This window comes from Moschus berezovskii, chromosome 4, assembly GCF_049115385.1.
Source record: "Moschus berezovskii isolate FMDL1 chromosome 4, NW_MosBer_1.0, whole genome shotgun sequence".
NCBI lineage: Eukaryota > Metazoa > Chordata > Mammalia > Artiodactyla > Moschidae > Moschus > Moschus berezovskii.
The window spans coordinates 849,916-869,626 of record NC_142463.1 but is presented as its reverse complement, the minus strand read 5'-3'; the positions used below and the strand labels follow the sequence as shown (position 1 = coordinate 869,626).

General features: G+C 65.4%; 2 protein-coding genes across 2 annotated transcripts; one reads left to right on the top strand and one right to left on the bottom strand.

The window, feature by feature from the left end:
* The first annotated feature begins 511 nt into the window (after positions 1–511).
* On the top strand, positions 512–9,649 carry AGXT (alanine--glyoxylate aminotransferase). Its single transcript, XM_055403184.2, has 11 exons — positions 512–830; positions 923–1,115; positions 2,364–2,428; positions 3,049–3,149; positions 4,195–4,265; positions 4,944–5,028; positions 6,524–6,619; positions 7,206–7,275; positions 8,270–8,365; positions 8,970–9,098; positions 9,318–9,649. The coding sequence occupies exons 1-11, from the start codon at positions 600–602 to the stop codon at positions 9,423–9,425; spliced, it is 1,245 nt and encodes a 414-aa protein (XP_055259159.2). The 5' UTR covers positions 512–599; the 3' UTR covers positions 9,426–9,649.
* A 2,858-nt stretch (positions 9,650–12,507) lies between these two features.
* Positions 12,508–19,365, bottom strand: MAB21L4 (mab-21 like 4). The gene is made up of 5 exons (XM_088834817.1): positions 18,865–19,365; positions 15,789–16,014; positions 14,522–14,675; positions 13,708–14,064; positions 12,508–12,990 (listed from the first exon to the last, which is right to left on the bottom strand). The coding sequence occupies exons 1-5, from the start codon at positions 19,331–19,333 to the stop codon at positions 12,898–12,900; spliced, it is 1,299 nt and encodes a 432-aa protein (XP_088690943.1). The 5' UTR covers positions 19,334–19,365; the 3' UTR covers positions 12,508–12,897.
* Positions 19,366–19,711: the final 346 nt, after the last annotated feature.

Sequence of the window (19,711 nt, the reverse complement as noted above, 5' to 3'; positions counted from 1 at the left end):
CAGGAGGAGTATTGTATGGCAGCCCTGATATGCGGAGTCAAAAAAGACATGGCACAAAAGGACATCTATGCTTCTAAAGTGGGTTTTTCCAAGAGCTAAGCGAGAGTCAGCAAGCTATGGCCCTGGGCTGAATCTGGCCCACGGCTCCTTCTGTAACTCAAGCGTCATTGGCACAGGCCCACCTCCTGGGACAGCTTCCTCACCACCACTGAGGCTGAGAACTTTAAACACAGCCAGTAGGCCCGCCAGATCGGAAATGTTGGGTCTCCGGTCCTATAAGTGAAACATAGGGTTGCCCTGCACCCAGGCAGCCTCATGAAGCTGGGTGTCCCTGGGGACAGCGGGGGAGGGCTGGAGGGCAGAGGCCAGCTCGCTCAGCTCTGTCCTGTTCTCGCAGACTGGACTTTGCCAGCTCCTCCCCAGACACCCGGGGCTTAACACCCCTGCTGCCAGGCCTTTCCACGCAGGACAGACATTGATAGCGGTCAGGGAACAACAGCAAAGGCAGGGGTGGAGCAGAAACCTGCCCGCCAGGCCCTCCTCCTGGACACGCCGGTGCCCTGCGGTGCCCGGTCATCCAGCACAGGGGCTGCTGGGAAATGCTCCGGGCACTGACCACGGCCAGGGCAGGCCTGGGACACGGGGCGGCAGGCTGGGTGAGGACTATGGCCTCCCACTCGCTGCTGGTAGCCCCGCCGGCGGCCCTGAGCAAGCCGCTGTCCGTCCCCAGCCGGCTTCTCCTGGGGCCCGGCCCCTCCAACCTGACCCCCCGCATCATGGCGGCCGGGAGGCTGCAGGCGCTGGGACACATGCACCCGGAGGTGTACCAGGTAGGTCGCCGAGGACTCAGCCTCGGTCCCTGGATGGCCTCCTCCCGGGGTGGGAGCGGGGAGGCTGTGAGCCGTGTATCCACCACCCACAGATCATGGATGAGATCAAGCAAGGCATCCAGTACGTGTTCCAGACCAGGAACCCCCTCAGCCTGGCCATCAGCGGCTCGGGGCACTGTGCCCTGGAGGCCGCCTTGTTCAACCTGCTGGAGCCGGGTGACTCCTTCCTGGTCGGGGTCTGCGGCATCTGGGGGCAGCGTGCCCAGGACATCGCGCAGCGCATCGGTAAGAGACAGGGCGGGGCGCGGCCCCTCACTGCATCCTTCCCCAAGGCCTCCCGCCCCAGCCTGAAGCCTAGAAGCACCCAGGTCCAGCCACCAACCTCAGGCCCCCCCCAGGTGGAAGCTACATCCCTCCCCACGCTTCATGCCTCCACCTCCTGCCGGCCAGCTGCCTCCTCCAAGTGGATGTCAGGATGCTCCAGGGGTCCCCATCCCCTGGTGTCTTAGAACTTGGGGTCAGCAGTTTCCAGAGCCCACAGAGGGGCTGGCACTGCAGGGTGTCCGGTGGTCTCAGCCCAAACCCGGGGGACCCCCCAGCTCTCTGAGGTCTCTAGGGGCCAGCCCTGCCTCTGTCACAGGACAAAGTTCCAGAAGCTGCATCTCCTGTAAAATCTCAGAAGCAGTTTCTGGAGCTGCAGAATGCTGAGGTAAGGACAGAGTCTGCAGTCCAGAGTAAACTTTTCTGGAGAGAGAGACAAAAATCGAAGCCCGAATGTGCTTCGGGTTTAATGATTGATCGTGGTTTGGAAACCCTGTGAAGCTCCTGGCTGGTCAGCTCCACACGTGGCCGCGTTCGGTCCAGGTCAACGGACAACCCCTGACAGCCTGAGGGGGTCTTGACCCCTCGCTGGGGCCCCTCTAGTCTACACACTGGCTTCAAGGGGACCCTGGGTTGTGCAGGGCACCCTCCTGGCCTGGGGCTCCCCACCTCACCCCACACCCCCGGGCTGGGGCTCTGGGACGGTCCTGGGCCTCCCTGCCCCCTGCACACGAGTCTGGGTGTCTGCCGTAAATGGAGTGCAGGGGCACGAGACAGGGAGCAGGACAAGGGCCTGCCTTCCTGGAGGCCCCGGCCCCAAAGAGGGCAGAGACCCTCAGGCCTCCCTCAGCCACTCAGTCCTTCACCAAGTGTTGTGGTCCCCTTGAAGTCACCTCTGATGTCACACTCCAAGGTCACCCTCCGATGTCACCCTCTGAAGCTCAGTCTTGCACAGATCTGCACGTCCTCTGTGGGGAGGGCTGCAAGGGACAGGGGTGTCCCCGCCTGGCTGGGCTCAGGGAAGGTGGCCAGAGCAGGGGACCTGCTCCCATCCACACGCTGCAGAGCCGGGTTCCCCAGCCTCCTCCCCTGGGCAGTGGCTGGGCCCATGTGGACGGCCCCCACAGGGCCCTCCTGCTCAGCACGCCACTGTCCAGTGCTGGTCACCACCTGTGAGTGGGCGGGGGCACTCACCATTCACGTTGCCCCCAGGAGCCTGCGTGTACCCGATGATCAAGGCACCTGGAGGCCACTTCACTCTGCAGGAGGTGGAGGAGGTACGGAGGATGCAATGACCCAGGGAGGGGCTGGTCAGCTGGGCCAGCTCAGGGTGGGGAGGGGCCATGGCAGGTCCCTGGGGCTTCTGAGCCCAGCTGCCTGGCCCTGAAAGCTTTCCCACACCTGGGGCAGGTGGAAGTTTGGCCGGGAGGGTTCTGCTCCTCAAGGAAGCTCGGGCATGACCCAGGCCATGGCAGGGTGCAGAGGCAGGAGTTGGGGGGGATCAGGCCATGCCCTGAGTCTCAGGGTGCCAGCCCCCGCTGTCAGGCAGGATCAGCCCAACCAGCGCAGAACCAGGCTGACCTCACGCTGGCCCCAGGAGAATGGGGTCAGGGGCTGGGGCCGCTCTGGCTCAGCCTCAGGAAGAAAGTCCACGTCGTCCTTGAACAAGCCCTCCTCCCAGACCCGAGGTGCCCGGCCCTGCCAGCACGGGCAGGGCTGGAGGAGGCTCCGGTTCCCGCTGCCCAGATCTGGCCGTCTATGGGCCGTCTGTGGGGTGGGAGTGTCTGGGGCAGGTCTCATCCCGCCCTAACAGGAGAGTCTTCATGTGAGGGGCCGGCAGACGGGGGGAGGCCCCTGCCCCGCTGGCTCTGCTTCAGGCTGTCACCTCCTCCCTCAGGCCCTGGCCCGGCACAAGCCGGTGCTCCTGTTCCTGGCCCATGGAGAGTCGTCCACCGGTGTGCTGCAGCCCCTCGATGGCTATGGGGAGCTCTGTCACAGGTAATCCCATCCCCACAGGTGAGCCTGGCCCCTCAGGTGAGCCTGGCCCTGAGCGTCAGTGCTCAGGGCAGAGCCAAGCCCAGCTCAGAGCCAGCCTCGGGATAGGGTGGGGTGGGCCGGGGTGCTGGCAGGCCCCTCCCCACAGGAAGTAACAAGGCAGGCCCAGCTCCCTCCCCCGCCGGGCCCACCCCAGCCTCTCTGACGTGGAGTGGGGTTCAGCCTTCTTGGGGTCCTCCTGGCCCTGGACAGAGGCTGGGTGGACGCTCCAATCTGAGAGCAGGATCAGGTGTCCCCAGAGTGCCACCTCCCTCCATGTTGGTTAGGACTCGATGCCAGCCCTGCAGCCTTGGGCACAGGGCCTGCCCACCTTGCCCTGACCCCAGAGCCCCAGAGAAGCCCCGCCCTCCACTGGCTTCCCCAGAGCCCCCACCCCTCCACGGGGTCCCCTTCCAGGACCAGCAGCCCTGCTCTGGACAGCTGACCACAGGGTGAAAGGAGAGAAACTCCACCTCCAGGCTGGATCATCCTGGCAGAACTGCTGTCCTCCAAGGGGGCCACGGGGCCACTGGGCACAGCCCCAGCCAGGACCAACTGCCCCCTGGAGTCCTGTCCAGGGGGCCACGCTCACCAGTGTCACCTGGGCTACAATTCCCAGAGGTCCACAGGGAACGCTCTTTGTGCGGGGTGGAGGAGAGTCAGAGGTCCAGCTCAGCCTGTTCCTGGGCTCTGTCCTCCACACGTGTTGGACTTCTGCCCGGTGGGTTGCTGGACAGACGGAGGGCCAGCCTTCTGCTGCCCAGCTCCCCGGACTCCACACAGCCCTGGGGCCTGCGAGCTCAGAGTGCCCAGCTGCCCCGCAGGACGCAGACTGCCTGGCTGGCCCTCTCGAGCACCTGCATGGGGACCCGGGGTCTGGCCCCCAGGGGCCCTGGCCATCCTGAACCCCCCGTGTGGCGTCCGCTCGGCTGGGGGCTGACCATGGCCCCAGATCAGGGCAGGTTGCCGAGTCTGAGGCCCCGTCCTGCTCTCTGCTGCCCTCCCCCAGGTACCAGTGCCTGCTCCTGGTGGACTCGGTGGCCTCCCTGGGCGGGGCCCCCATCTACATGGACCAGCAGGGTGAGTGCGCGCCCCCCACCCCAGCCTGTCGGTGGGCTCTGAGGGTCAGAAGTCCTTGCCGGTGTCCCGTGCCCCATGCCGGGGCCTGCACGTCCGACAGCCCCACACAGGCCCGGTCTCCACAGGCCCCAAGGCGCGCAGGGCCAGCACTCGGAGAGGGTCAGAGCCCTGACGTGGCGGGTGCGGCAGTGCCAACCAGGGCAGGGACCTGGGGCCCCGTCCAGCCGGGCCTCAGTTTCCCATCGGCCCCACCCTCAGGGAGGTGGCGGAGGGGCAGGATTCAGGTCCCAGCCCTGGCCCTCCGTCCTCCCAGCTGGCTGCTTGCCCAGCACCCTCTGCTGCTGCTGCCCGTATCTTAAAATGCCCGGGCAGTGGGGGCGCCCCGTGGACGGGCACCTCAAGATGTCAGAGCACCATCTTTCCTCCCGCCTCGGCCACCCGCACCCTCTCTGCCTGCACTTTGACCCCAGCGGTGTGGGTCAGCCATGCTGAGCAGACACTAGCGGGGGTCCTTTGGTTAGCTCAGCCCGCCTGGAACGGTGTCAGGCCCGCAGGAGAGGGGTTTAGTCCTACAGCATGCTTGGGTGGTGGGTCCCTGGTCCCCCCGACATCTGCTGGGCCGGGTGGCCCCGTGACCCCCCGCCATGGACGGCCCGAGTGTGTGCCCCTCCCCCGCAGGCATCGATGTCCTGTACTCAGGCTCACAGAAGGTCCTGAACGCGCCCCCAGGCACCTCGCTCATCTCCTTCAGCGACAAGGCCAAGTGAGTGAGCCCTGCCCGCCCCCACCCAGGACCGGACTGGCAGCGAAGGCCAGACGGCCCCCGGGGGGGGCAAGAAGGGGGAGGAGAGGCCGGCGGGGAGCCCGGGGTCTCCCAGCCCGGGGCACTGGGCTCTTCCCAGGCTGGTCCCTGGACCTCTCCAGTGAGCCCCAGCTTCAGTTGCCCCCAGGAGAGATGAGGCCTCTTTCCTAGGCCTCTAGCCTCAGTCTCCCCTCTGTCATTTTTTGTGGGTATACTATTTTTAAATGACTTAGATTTTAATTTCACCATTAAACACGGAGCATAAGTATATGGTGACCCTATGCTCAGATTTCTGAAACAGACAAGTGGACAGACAGATAACCTTGCGATAAACATTGTAGAATGCATTGAACACATAGAGAAAGCCTCAGGGCCGGTGTACCTATGTGTCTTATGCATTTGGCATCCGTTCAGCATAGGGACAGGCCAGGCAACCGGGAGGAAAGCCCGTTCAGGACTGAACAGAGGCCCTTGGCTGCTGAGAGTGTCTCTCCTTGACTTCAGGCTTGAGACAGACGGAGGAGTCTGACTCACGTATTGGTGCTGTTTAGTCACTAAGATTTGTCCAACTCTTTGCGACCCCATGGACTGCAGCACGCCAGGCCTTCCTGTCCATCACCAACTCCCGGAGTTCACTCAAACTCATGTCCATCGAGTCGGTGATGCCATCCAGCCATCTCATCCTCTGCTGTCCCCTTCTCCTTTTGCCTCCATCTTTCCCAGCATCAGGGTCTTTTCCAATGAGTTCAGTTTAGCTCAGTCGCTCAGTCGTATCCGACTCTTTGCGATGAGTTAGCTCTTCCCATAAGGTTGGCCAAAGTATTGGAGCTTCAGCATCAGTCCTTCCAATGAATTTTCAGGGTTGATTTCCTTTAGGACTCACTGGTTTGATCTCCCTGCTGTCCAAGGGACCCTCAGAGTCTTCTCCAGCACCACAGTTGGAAAACATCAGTTCTTGTGTGAAAACCCTTGCATTCAGGAGGAACGGTAGCAAAGGGTGGACATCCAGGAAGGAGCTCTTGCAGACCGGGCCTGTGGGGCGGCCCGCGATGGGCACTGCTGGGGCTCGGCCTGTGGCCCCCGGGCCTGGGCCTGTAGGTTAGAACAGCAGTCTGGAGACAGTCCCCAGATTTCCCCAGTTTTCCAAACAAGTTTCCAGGATGCTTTCCTCAAACTGGGTCCCCTCCGCAATCTTTCTGTGTTTGAACTCACCATCCAGCAGACCTTCCCATCGGTTCTCTCTGACCTGAGAATAGAGCAGGGTCACTCCGTGGGAGGGGACGGGTGGGGGCGGGGGCGCCAGCCCAGCTAGGTCCCCAGGGACAGGCTCACGCCCATGAGACAGAAGCACAGGCTGGACTCTCGGGGGCCTGAACGCAGACACTGGGTCCTGAGCACCCCCAACCCGGCTCACTTCTGAGAAACAAGGGTGCTGTTGCTGGTTCTCTCTCCCCAGAAATAAGATCTATGCTCGCAAGACCAAGCCCGTCTCTTTCTACCTGGACATCCAGTGGCTGGCCAACTTCTGGGGCTGTGATGACAAGCCCAGGACGTGAGTGAGGGGATGGGGGTGCAGGGAGTGGCAGGGACGGGGAGCCCCACCTTCATTCCCCCGCACCCTGGCTGGAGCCACAGGCTCTCCAGTGCCAGGCCTGAAACGCTCTCTGGGGTCCCCCCAGGCCTCGAGGCCCCAGGCATGGTCCCCGCCCCCCTCCACGAGGACCTTTCCTCCAGGAAGTCCTCACACTCCTGCAGGCGCTTCGCACCTGGCCTGACAGCTTCCCAGTCCTGGGCCTCCGCTTCACCCACTTCTCAAAAGGAGGGCTGACCCAGGCTTCGCTGAGGAGAGCTTGTCAACCTGAGCCCCTTACGTGACCCTCGGGGACAGGGACCCCAGGAACTGTGCCCTGCCCAGTGGTCACAGCGAAGCTCCAGGCTCCAGGCGGGACCCAGTGCCCAGCCTCCACTGCCGTCCACCTGCCCCTGCGGCCTGGCCAGTGACCCTGCCCGAAGCCCCGCCCCCACCCCCTCTGCCTGTCCTTCGGGTTCCGAGTCCATAACCCCTAAACTGGACCCTGCTGCCTTGGGAGGGGGCTGGCCCCACCGCACCCACTGACCCGGGCCCCTTCTGGCTCCAGGTACCACCACACCACCCCCGTCGTCAGCCTGTACAGCCTGAGGGAGAGCCTGGCCCAGCTGGCAGAGCTGGTACTGGGTGTGGTGGGGGCAGTCGGGGGGCCTGGGGCTGGGCCCACAGGGCGCGGCTGGGGAGCCCCCGGAGCCCCTACTTGGGGTTCCCTCAGGCTGGGGGCCTTTGCTGGAGGAGACTGGGCCGGGGCAGGAGGGCTCTGGGTGGGGTTGGGGGCTGGCTGCGGACCGAGGGGGGTCTGCGGGCAGACGCAGCGATGGGACGGGTGTGATCAGGTTCCCGCCCTCTGGCTCCAAGTAAAGCACACACAAGGGCCCACAGGGGAGGTAGCCTGCGAGCAGAGAGTCCGGGCAGAACGAGAGACGGCGGCTGGAGGGAAGGCTTGAGGAGTGAGACCCCCGCCAGGAGCCCCGCTGGGAGGGCGGGAGCCGCACAAGCCAGCATCTGTGACACCACTAGGGCAGCACCCGCGACCAGGGCAGTGTCCTCGCTCTTGGGACCCAAGAGGCCCAGAAACGCACCAGGACAGCCTCCAGGGCCCGCCCAGTGGCCAGGGAGAGGCCTGGGCCGCGGCCAGCCTCAGCGGAGATGCCATGCTGCACTGACCACAGCTGACCTGTGTCTGCTCACCTCACCACCGCCCTGGGCCACGGGCGGGGCTGTCCCAGCCTCGGGCTGGCGTGTGCAGCCGGAAAGGGCCTGTGGGGTCAGGGGCTAGGAGGGCACTGTCTGCACCTGGCCAGCTCCCCACCTCTGGCTGGGTGTGCGCCCCCTCCCAGGGGCTTGGAGGACCCAACCACCAGCTGGGGCCCAAGCTATTTCCCCTCCAGACTATTTCCACTCCCCCCGAGGGGCCCAGGCCTGGCCTTTGGGCAGAGTAAGGGCCCTAAACCTGTGGCTCAAGGGGACTCCCAAGGGGCTCAGTGTCCAGGACAGGAGAGGAGACCCTCCCCAGGCCACAGCTCCCCTGCCATGGATGCCAGCCAGCTTCTCCCACTCTGGCCCCTGAGGATGGAACCCACCCAACACCCAGCCTGCAACCTATCCCTCCAGGGCTTGGAGAAGAGCTGGCAGAAGCACCGTGAGGCCTCTGAGTACCTGCACACATGCCTGCAGGGGCTGGGCCTGCAGCTGTTCGTGAAGGACCCGGTGAGGAGGGCGGGGCATGGGGCGGGGGCAGGGGGCAAGAGAAGGGATCAGGGGCAGGGGTGGGGGGCAGGGGTGGGAGCAGAGGGCAGGGGGCAGGAGGCAGGGGCAGGGGGCAGCAGGTGGGGTGGGGAGAAGGGAGAGTGCCTCTCCAGCCCCATCTGGATGTGTGGGTCTGGGGTGGGGGCTGTCACAGTCACGGTCATGGTTTTCTGGCTTCTGGATCTCAGGACACTTAAGTGGGAGCCTCCTGCCTGGAGTTGTTGTGGGTGATCTCTGAGCTGGAAGATGCGCCTCAGCCAGCAGAGCCCCAGCCAGACACCAGCCTGGAAGGGGTTAGGGGTGGGGTGTGCTGGATGAGCCAGTGTGTGACCTGCCAGACAGCAGACTCAGGGCCGGGGTGAGGGTGTGGGGGGTGGTCCCTGGAGGCTGGAAACCCCGCCCTGAGTGCCAGCCCATGGGCATGGCTGCTGGGAGGGTGGGGACCCCGCTCTCTGGGCCCTTTCTCCCGCCTCCATGCTCGACCCTCCCCGCCGGCCCTCTGGAGGCTGAGCGGGGGTCTGCTTGCCGTCTCTGCTGAGGTGGCTGAGCCCTGTGCGTCCCGCAGGCACTCCGGCTGCCCACCATCACCAGCGTGGTGGTCCCCGCGGGCTCTGACTGGAGAGACATCGTCGAGTACGTCATGGACCACCACAACATCGAGATTGCAGGCGGCCTCGGGCCCTCGGCGGGGAAGGTAAGGGCCCTGTGGCCGTGAGTGCTCCAGGCCCAGGCCTGGGCCAGTGGTCAACAGAGGGCCAGGGAAGCAGGAAGGGGACACCTTTCTCTGAACCCGGGAGTGACCTCAGCCAAGTGCACCCTCTCCACTGGGGGCAGCAGCCAGCTCCGCGCCGACCTCAGTCTGGCAGCCAGGCCCCCGCCCGAAGTGACCTCGTCCCCGCGTCCCTGCCCCCAGGTGCTGCGGATCGGCCTGCTGGGCGGCAACGCTACACAGGAGAACGTGGACCGAGTGACCCAGGCCCTGCGGGAGGCCCTGCGGCGCTGCCCCCGCAGCAAGCTGTGAGCGGGCTGTCTGTCCCTCGTCCACCCTGGGAGCGGGCAGGTGGCCCTGGGGCAAACAGACTCTGCAGGGAGCACCAGACGGCGGCTGCCCAGCCCAGGCGGCTGCCCCGCTCCCAGGTGGCCTGTCCCCTCCCGGCGGAACGTCCTGGGTGTGGCCGCCTGGGCCCTCAGCATGTCCCCTTGAGCTGTCACCCCCTCAGGTCCCTGGCCTCCTAAGAAGGTTCAATAAAGAAGTGGCTTCATCGGTCTTCACTGTGTGGAGCAGACACCCTGCTCCCTGACTGTAGCTGGGCTGGGAATTTGGATTCAGGGAGCAGGACCTTGCTGGAAGGATCCGGGCCGGAGGACGGTTGTGTGGGCCAGTCAGCTGCCTGGGGTCCCTGTCACTGCACAGTCTGGGTCTAGATCTTGAACCTGCAAACAGCTCCTCTCCTACCACCTCCACAGAGGCCCCGCAGCCTTCAGGGTCACGCTCGGACACCAAGAGCCCAGGAGCACACAGCCAGGACTCGGGCCCTGAGGAGCCCCGGGCACACACGCAGCGCCCTGCAGGCCCAGAGAGGCTGGAGGGCCCAGCCCTGGCTCTGCGCTCACGTGTGCAGCAGATGGGGGACCAGGACTGCAGCCCCCCTGCCTGGCTCCCCGACCCCCTGCCCCCAGCCCCTGCCCCTCCCTGGGGGTCTGCCTGGGTCTGGCTCCCTCATCGCTCCTCCCTGGGAAGGGTCCAGCCAGGCCTGACCAGAGTGTGCTGCCAGCGGTCATGGCCACATCCATGTGCTCCGGTCCTCACTGGGCCTAAGAGAGTCCAGGAGGCCGGCTCCGGGGTCCCACTCTTGTCGAGGTGGGCCCTCACCTTCGGCCAGCCCTGAGTCTGGGGAGGGCTGGCGTGGGCCTGGCTCCGCCCCTGTGGCTCACCAGGTAGGGGCTGGGCACAGCCCTCGGCCCTCTTTCTTCCTGGGTGGCTTTCACGGTCTGTGCTGCTCGGCTCCTCCCCGGGAAAGTCCTGTCCACTCGGAGGTCCTGAGAACCACGTCCCAGGTTTATTCCGAAGGCCTGTGGTGTCAGCCTCTCTGCTGAGACTGTGGCACCCTCTCGGTGATCCTGTGCATGCAGTGGGGAAGGGGTCGAGCTCCACTTTTTACCCAGAGGATGCCCAGCCCTGCCAATGTTTGTTGAACAGACTTTCCTTCCTGTCTGGTTGGCGTGGCCCCTTTGCCACCTGACCGGAGGTGAAGGTCGGCCTCTGTTCCTGAGCATTAATGAGCTTTTCTCTCCTGTGCCCATACAGCACTGTCTTCACCACGTCAGCTTTATCATAATACATTTTAGAGTATCATATACATTTTAGAAATCATATACATTTTAGAGTCAGCTTGTCTGTCTCCTCAGAATAGCTTATTGGAATTTTGGTAGGAATTGCAGTAAATCTAGGTAACTATTGAAGCTGAAGCTCCAATATTTTGGCCACCTGATGTGAAGAGCTGACTCGTTTGAAAAGACCCTGATGCTGGGAAAGATTGAGGGCAGGAGGAGAAGGGGACGGCAGAGGATGCGATGGTTGGATGGCATCACTGACTCGATGGACACGAGTATCAGTAAAGTCCGGGAGTTGGTGATGGACAGGGAGGCCTGGCGTGCTGCCGTCCATGGGGTCACAGAGAGTCGCACACGACTGAGCGACTGCACAAAAAAAATGTACCAAGATGAATGGAAACCGTTGAAAAGTTACAAATTCCGATTCATGAACGTCGATGTTGGTCTCTGAAAATGGTGCACAGTTTCAGTGCAGAGGTCTCACCCGTATGTTGCCCGGTCGCTCCTCCGCCCTTTGGAGTGAATGTGACTAGCAAGCATGGGCAGAACTGCCAGCCCATGCCCCCAGGTGTGCTCGCAGGACGTCACCACTCAGTGAGCCCGCGTGACTCCCTACAGGCCACCCGGACGGTGAAGCTGCATCAGGGCTTATGCTGGGACACAAGCGCCAGTCTGGGGCCATGCCATGCGACACTGGTGCCTCTCCCATGTGACTGCAAGCTGCTGTGAGCTCCCTCCCTCGAGGGGTTGAACAGGGGGCAGACCCCGCTCTGCAGGCACTGCAACCCCGAGGCCATGCTGTCTGCCCCGCTGGAGGGAGCCACACCTGGGCTGCTGCGTGTGACCCTGCTGTTCGCCATGATCCAACGGAGATTTTTATTCTCTAATTTATCTTTAGACCCCTTTCTAGAGCAGTTTTCGGTTCGCAGAAGAAGGGAGAGGAAGGTGCAGAGGTTTCCCAAACGCCCACAGGTGTGCAGGGCCCCCATTCTCAGAGCCTCATTTTGACCTCTGTGCTGAGGTCATCCTGCGAGCCAGGGTCTCTGACGGTGGCGCTGAGTCCTGACACTGGCCTTTAGTACGTTCCGCCCGACTCTCGGCCGTGGCAGTCGGTGGTTATAACGTCTTCCCCTGCCACTGTAGCTCTTACTCCTGCTAAGTACAGCCCCCTGCGTCCACCCCAACATCAGAGAAATGACACAGGGCAGGCCTGGATACTGCACCCCTCACGAATCAGGTTGGACCAAGCTAACACCTCCTGCAGCTGCCCGCCTCACAGCAGGGTGCGGGGTGGGCCTGGGGGCATTCTGTGTACCCCCCACTAGTGTCAGCTCAGGCCCCGGGTCCCACAGTCTTCAGAGAGGCCCGCGTGTCCCCTCCGCAGCGTGTGTGTGACCACTTTCCGGAGGAGGTCCAGGGAGGTGCCTGCCACACGGACTCACTGGGGTACCTGGGGCGTGGGCTGTGGCTCAGAACTTAGGAGCCACGTTGCTCGGAGGCAGAGTGAAGAATGCCTGCTGGCCGGGACGCACAGAGGGTGGGCAGCCCTGCGGGGTTAGGGGCCACAGGCCACTGGCAGTGAGCTGATGGGAGAATGGAGATGGAGACAGCGGAGGGCCGAGACGGGCAGTGATGGGGGCGTCACCTGCCAGGAGAAGACCCCGCACACAGCAGGGGTGCCTCTGCCACGGCGCCGCTGGCGGGGGCTGTGAGTGAGGACTGGGGGCAGGCAGGGGTCGTTCACAGGGACAGAGAAGGATGTCTGCACACAAGCTTTTCTACTTTATGTGTCCAGAAAGTAGGCAGTCCTGGCCCCACTGGATACAAGCAGTGCTCTAACAGATTCAAGGCAGATTCAGAGACCCTGCCACCTGGAGCAGCAGGTGCAGATGGGCTCCTGGTCCCCGAGGACTCTGAGCTTTCAGCCTTGATGACGTCACATGGAGGGCTCGGCACCTGCATCCCGGGGCCCCCGAGACCCACTGTCCAGCACACTCAGATGCCCACGGGGCTGCCCCTGCACAGCACAGGTGGGCCCTGGGCACAAAGGCCCTCCACCCCCAAAGCCACTCCAGGCGAAGCCCGTTCCCTCCTCCAAACGTCCCCGGAGCCTCTGTGGGCGGTGCTGCCGGCAGAGGGCAGTGAGCCGGGTGCCCAGCTCAGCGATCCTCAGCACCCAGAATCTCGGTCTTCAGGAGGACGCTCTGCATGGCTGAGACCCGCTGCTCGTCCTGGATGTTGAAGGCCTGGAGCTGCGGGTGGGGCGGCACAGTGGGGTCATGGCCGTCGGGCACTCCCCGGGTCTCTCACTCCGGGTCTTCACCTGTGCAATCCTCCCTGAGGGTGGACACACCTGGGGCCCTCTCTCCCGGGCCCTTCCCCGGACGGGCCTGACACAGGGAAGCCCGCACCCTGGGTGCACTGCCGCCCCTCACCCCCACGCACCCTGGAAGGAGCCTGTGTGGGCTCTCACAGAGGGGTCAGAACTGGACAGGAGCTGGAGGGGCTCTGTGGGCGGGGAGGGGAGACCTGGCAGAGCCGGTGGAGCCTGCGGGCTCAAAGTGGGACAGCTGGCGGACAGCACCCAGATGTGGGCATGACGGAGGGACACCCGAGTCCAGGGAAGCAGCAGGAAGCTGTCCCCAGGAGGCCCGGGGCAGCCGCACTTCATCACGAGGAGCGGAGCCCGGGGGGCAGGCAGGGCTCTGAGCATTTGTCTAGTGTGGGTTTGGGGATGGTTCAGGGGGCACCGGGGGCAGGCTCAGAAGGCCTGGTTCCCAGAGATGGGCCTTTGGCCCTTGAGGTCCCTGGTGGCTGGGGAGTTCACGGCTTGATGCTCCCGGGGCACTGCGCCAGCGAGGACTGACCTGCCCCACCTGCCTCGGCTCCTGACCAGGTGTCACACAGCAGGGCTCCCTCCCCACCCACTGCGACCCCACACCTGCCAGGCCCCCAGCCTCTGCGCCCACCTTGTCCAGCAGGACGTCAAAGTAGGCAGTGGCCCAGTAGGCGGGCTCGCCGGCGGGCAGCTGCAGCAGTGCCCGGAGCCCACTGCCCACACGTGGCGGGGGGCTGTGGCCCAGGTGGGTGGCATGGATGCGCAGGGCGGCCTCGGGCTGGCTGGCGAAGCGCTCAACACGCTGGTAGAGGGCGCCCAGGTCCAGGCCCACGTCCTGCAGCAGGTTCTGCTCGGGGTGCAGGAAGTGCGGCAGGTTCCTGGTGGCCAGGCAGCAGAGCAGCACCACCAGGGGCCGGTACACGGCGCCCTGAAGCTCCGCCCAGTCCTCGGGCATGGGGAAGAGCGCAGCGGCCCACAGCAGCACCATCTGTGGGGCATCAGGTCAGCCCACTCCAGGGAGGCCCCGCCCACCATGCCCGCCCCAGCCTCTGTGCCTCCCCGAGCGTCCCAGCGGCCCCCACCCTGACGCCCCTCTACTCCCTGGGGTCAAGCTCAGGGGCTTCTGAGGCTCCCACCATCCTCTGGGCCTTTCCCACATGCCCCGTTCTGCATAAACTCCTACTCATGCCCTGCAGCCCTACACAAAGTGCCCTGCCCGGTGACATCGTGCCTGCCCTCATCTGTGAGTCCAGGACGGCTGAATCCATCTGAAAGCCACCAGAATAGACTTATCTGCCCCCCAGCACTTCCTCTTCCCCCACCCCGAGCCCCCAGCCAGGGGCCCTTCCTGTCACTTGGCGCCTGCCGCACACCACTCCCAGGCCCCCAGCCCAGCCGCTCCCCCTTCACACAGGCCCAGGAGAGGCCGTGCAGGGACCACAAACCTTCAAGTGGCTGAAGGTCAGGCCGGGTATCTGGCCACCATCCCGCCAGCTCTCGTGGTTGACCCGGTCGAGGATGGAGAGGCTGTCCAGGCGATGGCCCTGGAGGGAGCCCAGTGCCCCCAGCAGCCTGGTGAGCAGGTAGTCAGTGGAGACCCTGGAGCCCGACAGACACACCGCGGGTGGTCAGCACCAGGGCCGCCCAGGCGTCCAGGTGCCTGCCTGCCCAGCCTGTCCTCAGAAAGGACGGTCCCCCACCTCTGCATCCTTCTGAGCCCCACAGGCCGGCCCAGGCCACATGGGGGCTGGCCTGGTGCTCATGGCCCCTGCGCTTTTCAGGAACCACCCCTGATGGGCTCTCAGGGGCAGAATGTCCCATTTCCAGGTAGAAGCTCAGGCCCAGGATGTGGGGGGCGGCTGGGTGCCCCCAGGCACGTCCAGCCTTCTTTGTATGGGCAGGAAGATGCCACCGTGACCCACTGGGGGTGAAGTAGTGGCTCTGTGTGGGCGGGCAGGGGCCAGGTGAAGCCCCCTGGCCAGGCAGGGTGACGTCTCCAGGCCAGGCCAGGTCAGGTCAGGATGGGACCCAGTCCCCAGCCCTGGGTTTGAGGGGAGCTCAGCCTCAGCCCTGTGCACCCACCTCCCCTCACAGACACCGAGGGGGGCTCCCCTTCCTTGCAGGATGGGCTGCCCTTCCTGAGCACAGGCTCCTGGTGGGGGCCCCGGGACCCCCAGGTGGGGCTGTGGGGGCTCCAGGGCCGGGTTTGGGGGCCCGCAGCTGGGTGGCCCAGGAGGGAGCTGTCCCCGTCCTCACGGTGGGGGACGCGCATCTGGGAGGGGCAGAGCCCATGCCAGTGCCTCTCCTCCGACACTGACTGCCCTCCCGCGAGGGGCCTCCCCGCTGCCCTGCGGCCCCAGATCAGTCCCCCGACCCTCGCCACTGTTCCACCTGAAAGGAAAGCGCTGGGCGGAGGAGGCCACCTAGGACAGCCCCCAAGTGCCCCCTCGGGCGCCTGACAGCACCCCCTCCCCAGGGGACAGAGGGCGCCTCCCCATCCCCCAACGCCAAGAGACGAGGAGCTGGCAGCGGGGAGCAAGCAGTCTGGTGGGAACCCTGAGACCCCATGAACGGCAGCGCTGTTCAGGAGCCCGGGGCAGAGGCGGGCAGAGGACTCTGCAGGCCTCCCTGCCCACAGTGGGGAGCAGAGAGGTGATGGGCCGCCCCTCCCACCGGCTCCCCGGGGCCCCGCACACCTGGAGCGCAGCCTACCTCCACAGCTCGCCGCCGGCCGGCACCAGGGCCGCCTCCTGGCGGACGATCCCTCGCAGAGCACCCTCAGGGAACCCTGGCACTAGCCAGGCCCCCTCCAGGGCGGGCACCCTGAGCTTCCTCCGCACCACGGGTACCACGTTGAAGTGGAGCGTCCTCCAGCCGCTGGACACCCGCAGGGACAGGCCGAAATGCTCCTCCCTCAGGCTGTCCGCGCTCAGGGAGCCTGCAAAGGGCCACCCGCTAAGCCAGTCCCTCTCCTGGGCCGGCCTCCGAACCCCAAGCCCTGCGCCTTGGGCGGTGCCTCTAGAGAGGTACACTGAGGCCGTGAGAGGGGCCCTGACCCAGTGAGACCTGCTCACGGAGCAGACGTCGGGGGTCTGCTCACGGAAAAGCCCACAGGAGCACCCGGCGGGGGGCGGATCTCTAGTCCAGGGGCACCCCGGGGGGGCCAGGCCGCGGACACCGTGACCCGTGACCTGGGACCTCAGCCTCCAGAACACGGAGGAAATGTGCTTCTGTTGTTTAGGCCACCAGGTCTCTGGGATCTGGAGGAGGTTCCTAACCCTGGGCTCGAAGAGGCTGACTTAAGGCTGCGCCCCATGCCTGGGACACCTGGTGCCTCCTCAGTCCCTAGTTGCTCAACAGCCCTTTCCTGGACCTGCGGGCCCCCAGCCCCGGGCCAGTGGGTCACAGCAGCCCCTCTGCTGGGGACACCCTGGGCTGCTGGAGGTTGGGTCACACACTCCCCGCAGCCTGGAGCCCCTGCGTGTGCTCTGGAGGGTGGGGGCAGCCTCCGTGGCATTCCAGCTCCAGAGTCCGAGGGGGCCTGGCTGTGGCTGGATGTCCCCTGAGCAGACCCAGCTGCTCCCCACTTCCCACCCCCACGCCCCCACATGACCCGAGATCCCCCTCCAGGCTCCGCCCATGACACGTGTCCAGGAAGGGCCAGGCCCCGGGAGAGCACCCAGTGGCCCTGCAGCCCAGGCGGTGAGAAGCTGGCTGGGCTCAGGCTTGCCCAGGAGGAGGCCCTGGACCCCACCGGACACGCAGGCCTGGCCCCAGAGCCCGCCTCCTGCTGCCGTGGACCACACATTATAGTCAAGCTGCTTCCCACTCCCCGCCTCCTCCCCAGACCCCAAGGGGCCCAGCCTAGCACCCACGACCCTGGAAAGTGCCCCAGACCACCAGGAGGGGATGTTCCATGTCCCTTTCCCCAAACACACACACACACCCTGGAGAGAGCAGGTGCTCTCAGGGCAGCGGGTGGGGCTCTGTGTGTGGCCTGGGTGAGGAGAGGTCTTCCCTGTCCTCCCAGCGCTGCCCAGAGAGGGTGTCAGGCCAGAGGCCAGGGGCTGGCCAGCTGGGGCCCGGAGGGCAGGTCATCAGGTCCCAAAGGGAGTCCCCAGAACGTGCCCTGGAGAACGGTCTCGCTGCTGGTGAGCCGGATCTGCACTGCCCGCCCCGGGCTTCCCCCAGCCCCGCAGTTCAAGGAGGAGCTCGCATGCCCCCTCCCCCATGTGAAGACCCTTCCCCCACAATTTCCAGCAGGGCAGCTCTTGGGCCACCTTCTGGGACCCCGCCCAGAGCAGGTCCTGGCCCTGCCCCTGGGGCCACTCCGTGCCCTGCAGGGCCCGGCTCCCCACCAGGTGAGCAGGAAAGGGGCTCAGGGACCCCTGCCCCACCCTCATTCAGCGTGGTTGGAGGCCCCTGTCATGCAGACACCTGGGTGGTTTCACTTCCTTATCTGCCTTTGTTGACAGAAAGGTGGCTTGGAAGGCAGCCAGCCGCACCCACCTTCCCTGGCACTCCCCGCCTCAACCCGCCCCGTCTCACTGGTTCCCAGGGTGGGGGCGGCCTGAACCCCTGCACCTGGGCTGCCGCTTCCCTTTTAAGGCAAGTGTCACAAGCAACGCCTGGAATTTCTCGAAGCAGGAAGCGTGTGGTGGGGAGGAGGGGCCTGGCCACTGGGCAGAGAGAGCCCTGCAGGTGATAGGGCCCCGTGGGACGGAGGAAGAAGAGAAGAGCCCTGCCCAGGTGCCGGCGGTCCCTGCGAGGCTCGGAGGGGACCGGACAAGACGTGGGCAGGGCTGAGCTCAGGAGCACCCTTGACAGGCTGCAGCCACCCAGCGGGGCGTGTGTGCCATCAGCCTGCAGCAGGCCTGCTGGAGCGGGTGGGCAGCCTCCCCTTCATGCCAGCTTGCAGACAGATGCCTGGCTCCCCCGGAACCCACAGGACCTGAGCCTGGGTGTGCGGTCAGAGGTGAGCTCCATACGCTGGGCGGCCCGGGACGGGTCAGCACCCCTCGGGTGGCTGCCGTCCCACTCACTGATGTGAGGCCAGAGGACTGCAGGTGACAGCCACAGTTGCTCGTGCCCGTCCCCTCCCAGGGAAGCCGCGCACCCAGGCCTGCCCCTCGGCCCTGACCCACCAGAGGAGGCGCTTCATCACCCAGGGCCCCCAGTGTGCTTGGCCGTCCTTCCAGCACCCGTAAGGTCCAGGCAGTCCGTGCTAGAAGAGGGCCCAGAACTTCCCGGCCTGTCAAGGGTGCTGCCCCCGGCCCCCACCCATCAGATCACATCACCAGGGCAACCAGGGAGACCCTGAGGCCAGAGCCAGCTCACTGGAAAGCTTCCCGCCACAGAACCTGCCCAGGGCCAGGAGACCAGCGTACCCAGAAACAGGCCTGTGCACACCGGCACACACACCTCCTCACATGTGCTCAGACATGCACTCGTGATCCCGCAGTCCCACACTCGCACGCACTCACACAGCCACACACATGATCACACGTGCACGTGTGACCCTACAGTTTCACGCTGACACACACGTGTGTTCACATGCAGTCGCCATCCTGCTGTCCCACACTTGCACGCACACATGCACTCACGATCCTGCAGTTTCACACTGACGTGCACACACACGTGTTCACGCACACACTCACCACCCTGTCATCCCATGCTTACACATGTGTGCTCACATATGCACTCACGATCCCGCAGTCCCACTTTCCACAGACACACACCCTGAACAGCTACCCGTCCTCACACGCGTGTGGAGCACACTCGCCCGCACCTGGCGCAATGAGGCGGTGGTGCTTGCAGTACACGATGGCCGCCACCAGCAGCTCCTTGAGGACCCGCAGGACCTTGCTGGGCACGATGTGGCCGCAGCACCTGGCGCTGCCCTCCAGGGAGGCCTCGAAGACGTCGTCCGCCTTCCAGCGCTCCAGGCGAGCCGCCCCCCGGGGGAGGCCCAGGCGGCAGCAGCCCTGGCTGCCCCCTGCCGCCTCAATCACCAGGGCCTCGGCATCCACCCACAGGGGCACCTCCACGTCCAGCGGGCCCTCCGAGGAGCGCAGGGAGAACTGGAAGGCCTCCAGGTCCCGGGAGTAGTCCACGAGGAAGCGGGGGTCCAGGGCGTGCACCCGCTCCAGCAGGGTGAGCACCACGTCCTCGGCGCACTGGTGCTGCCGTGCCCGGGCCGCCGCCCGCGAGCGCAGGGCCTGCAGGTAGTGGTGCCACAGGGGCACCCGCACGGCCATGGCTGGGGCGCAGCCTGCGGGACGGGCTGGGAGGAGGCGCCTGCTGCAAGCGACTGGCGGCGGGCGGGGCGCAGCGGCTAAATAGCCACACGGGGCCCCGGCTTTGAAGTGAGGGTGAGTCAGGCAGCAGCGACTAGGAATGTCACAGGCGGGCGGGGCCTGGCTTCCCTCCCGCCACTGCGGCTCCGCGGCTCAGGCCTAAGGGTGTCCAGGCTCCGGACTTTGCCCCTCTGGGCCCGGCAACCCAGCCCATGCTGTCCTGTCCCGGGCGCCTCCTTGCCACCCTCATGCCCGTCGCAGCAGCCACAGGTGTGACGTGGGCCATCCCCACTGCTCGGATGAGACGTGAGCAGGCCGACGGCCGCGCCGGACCCCTCA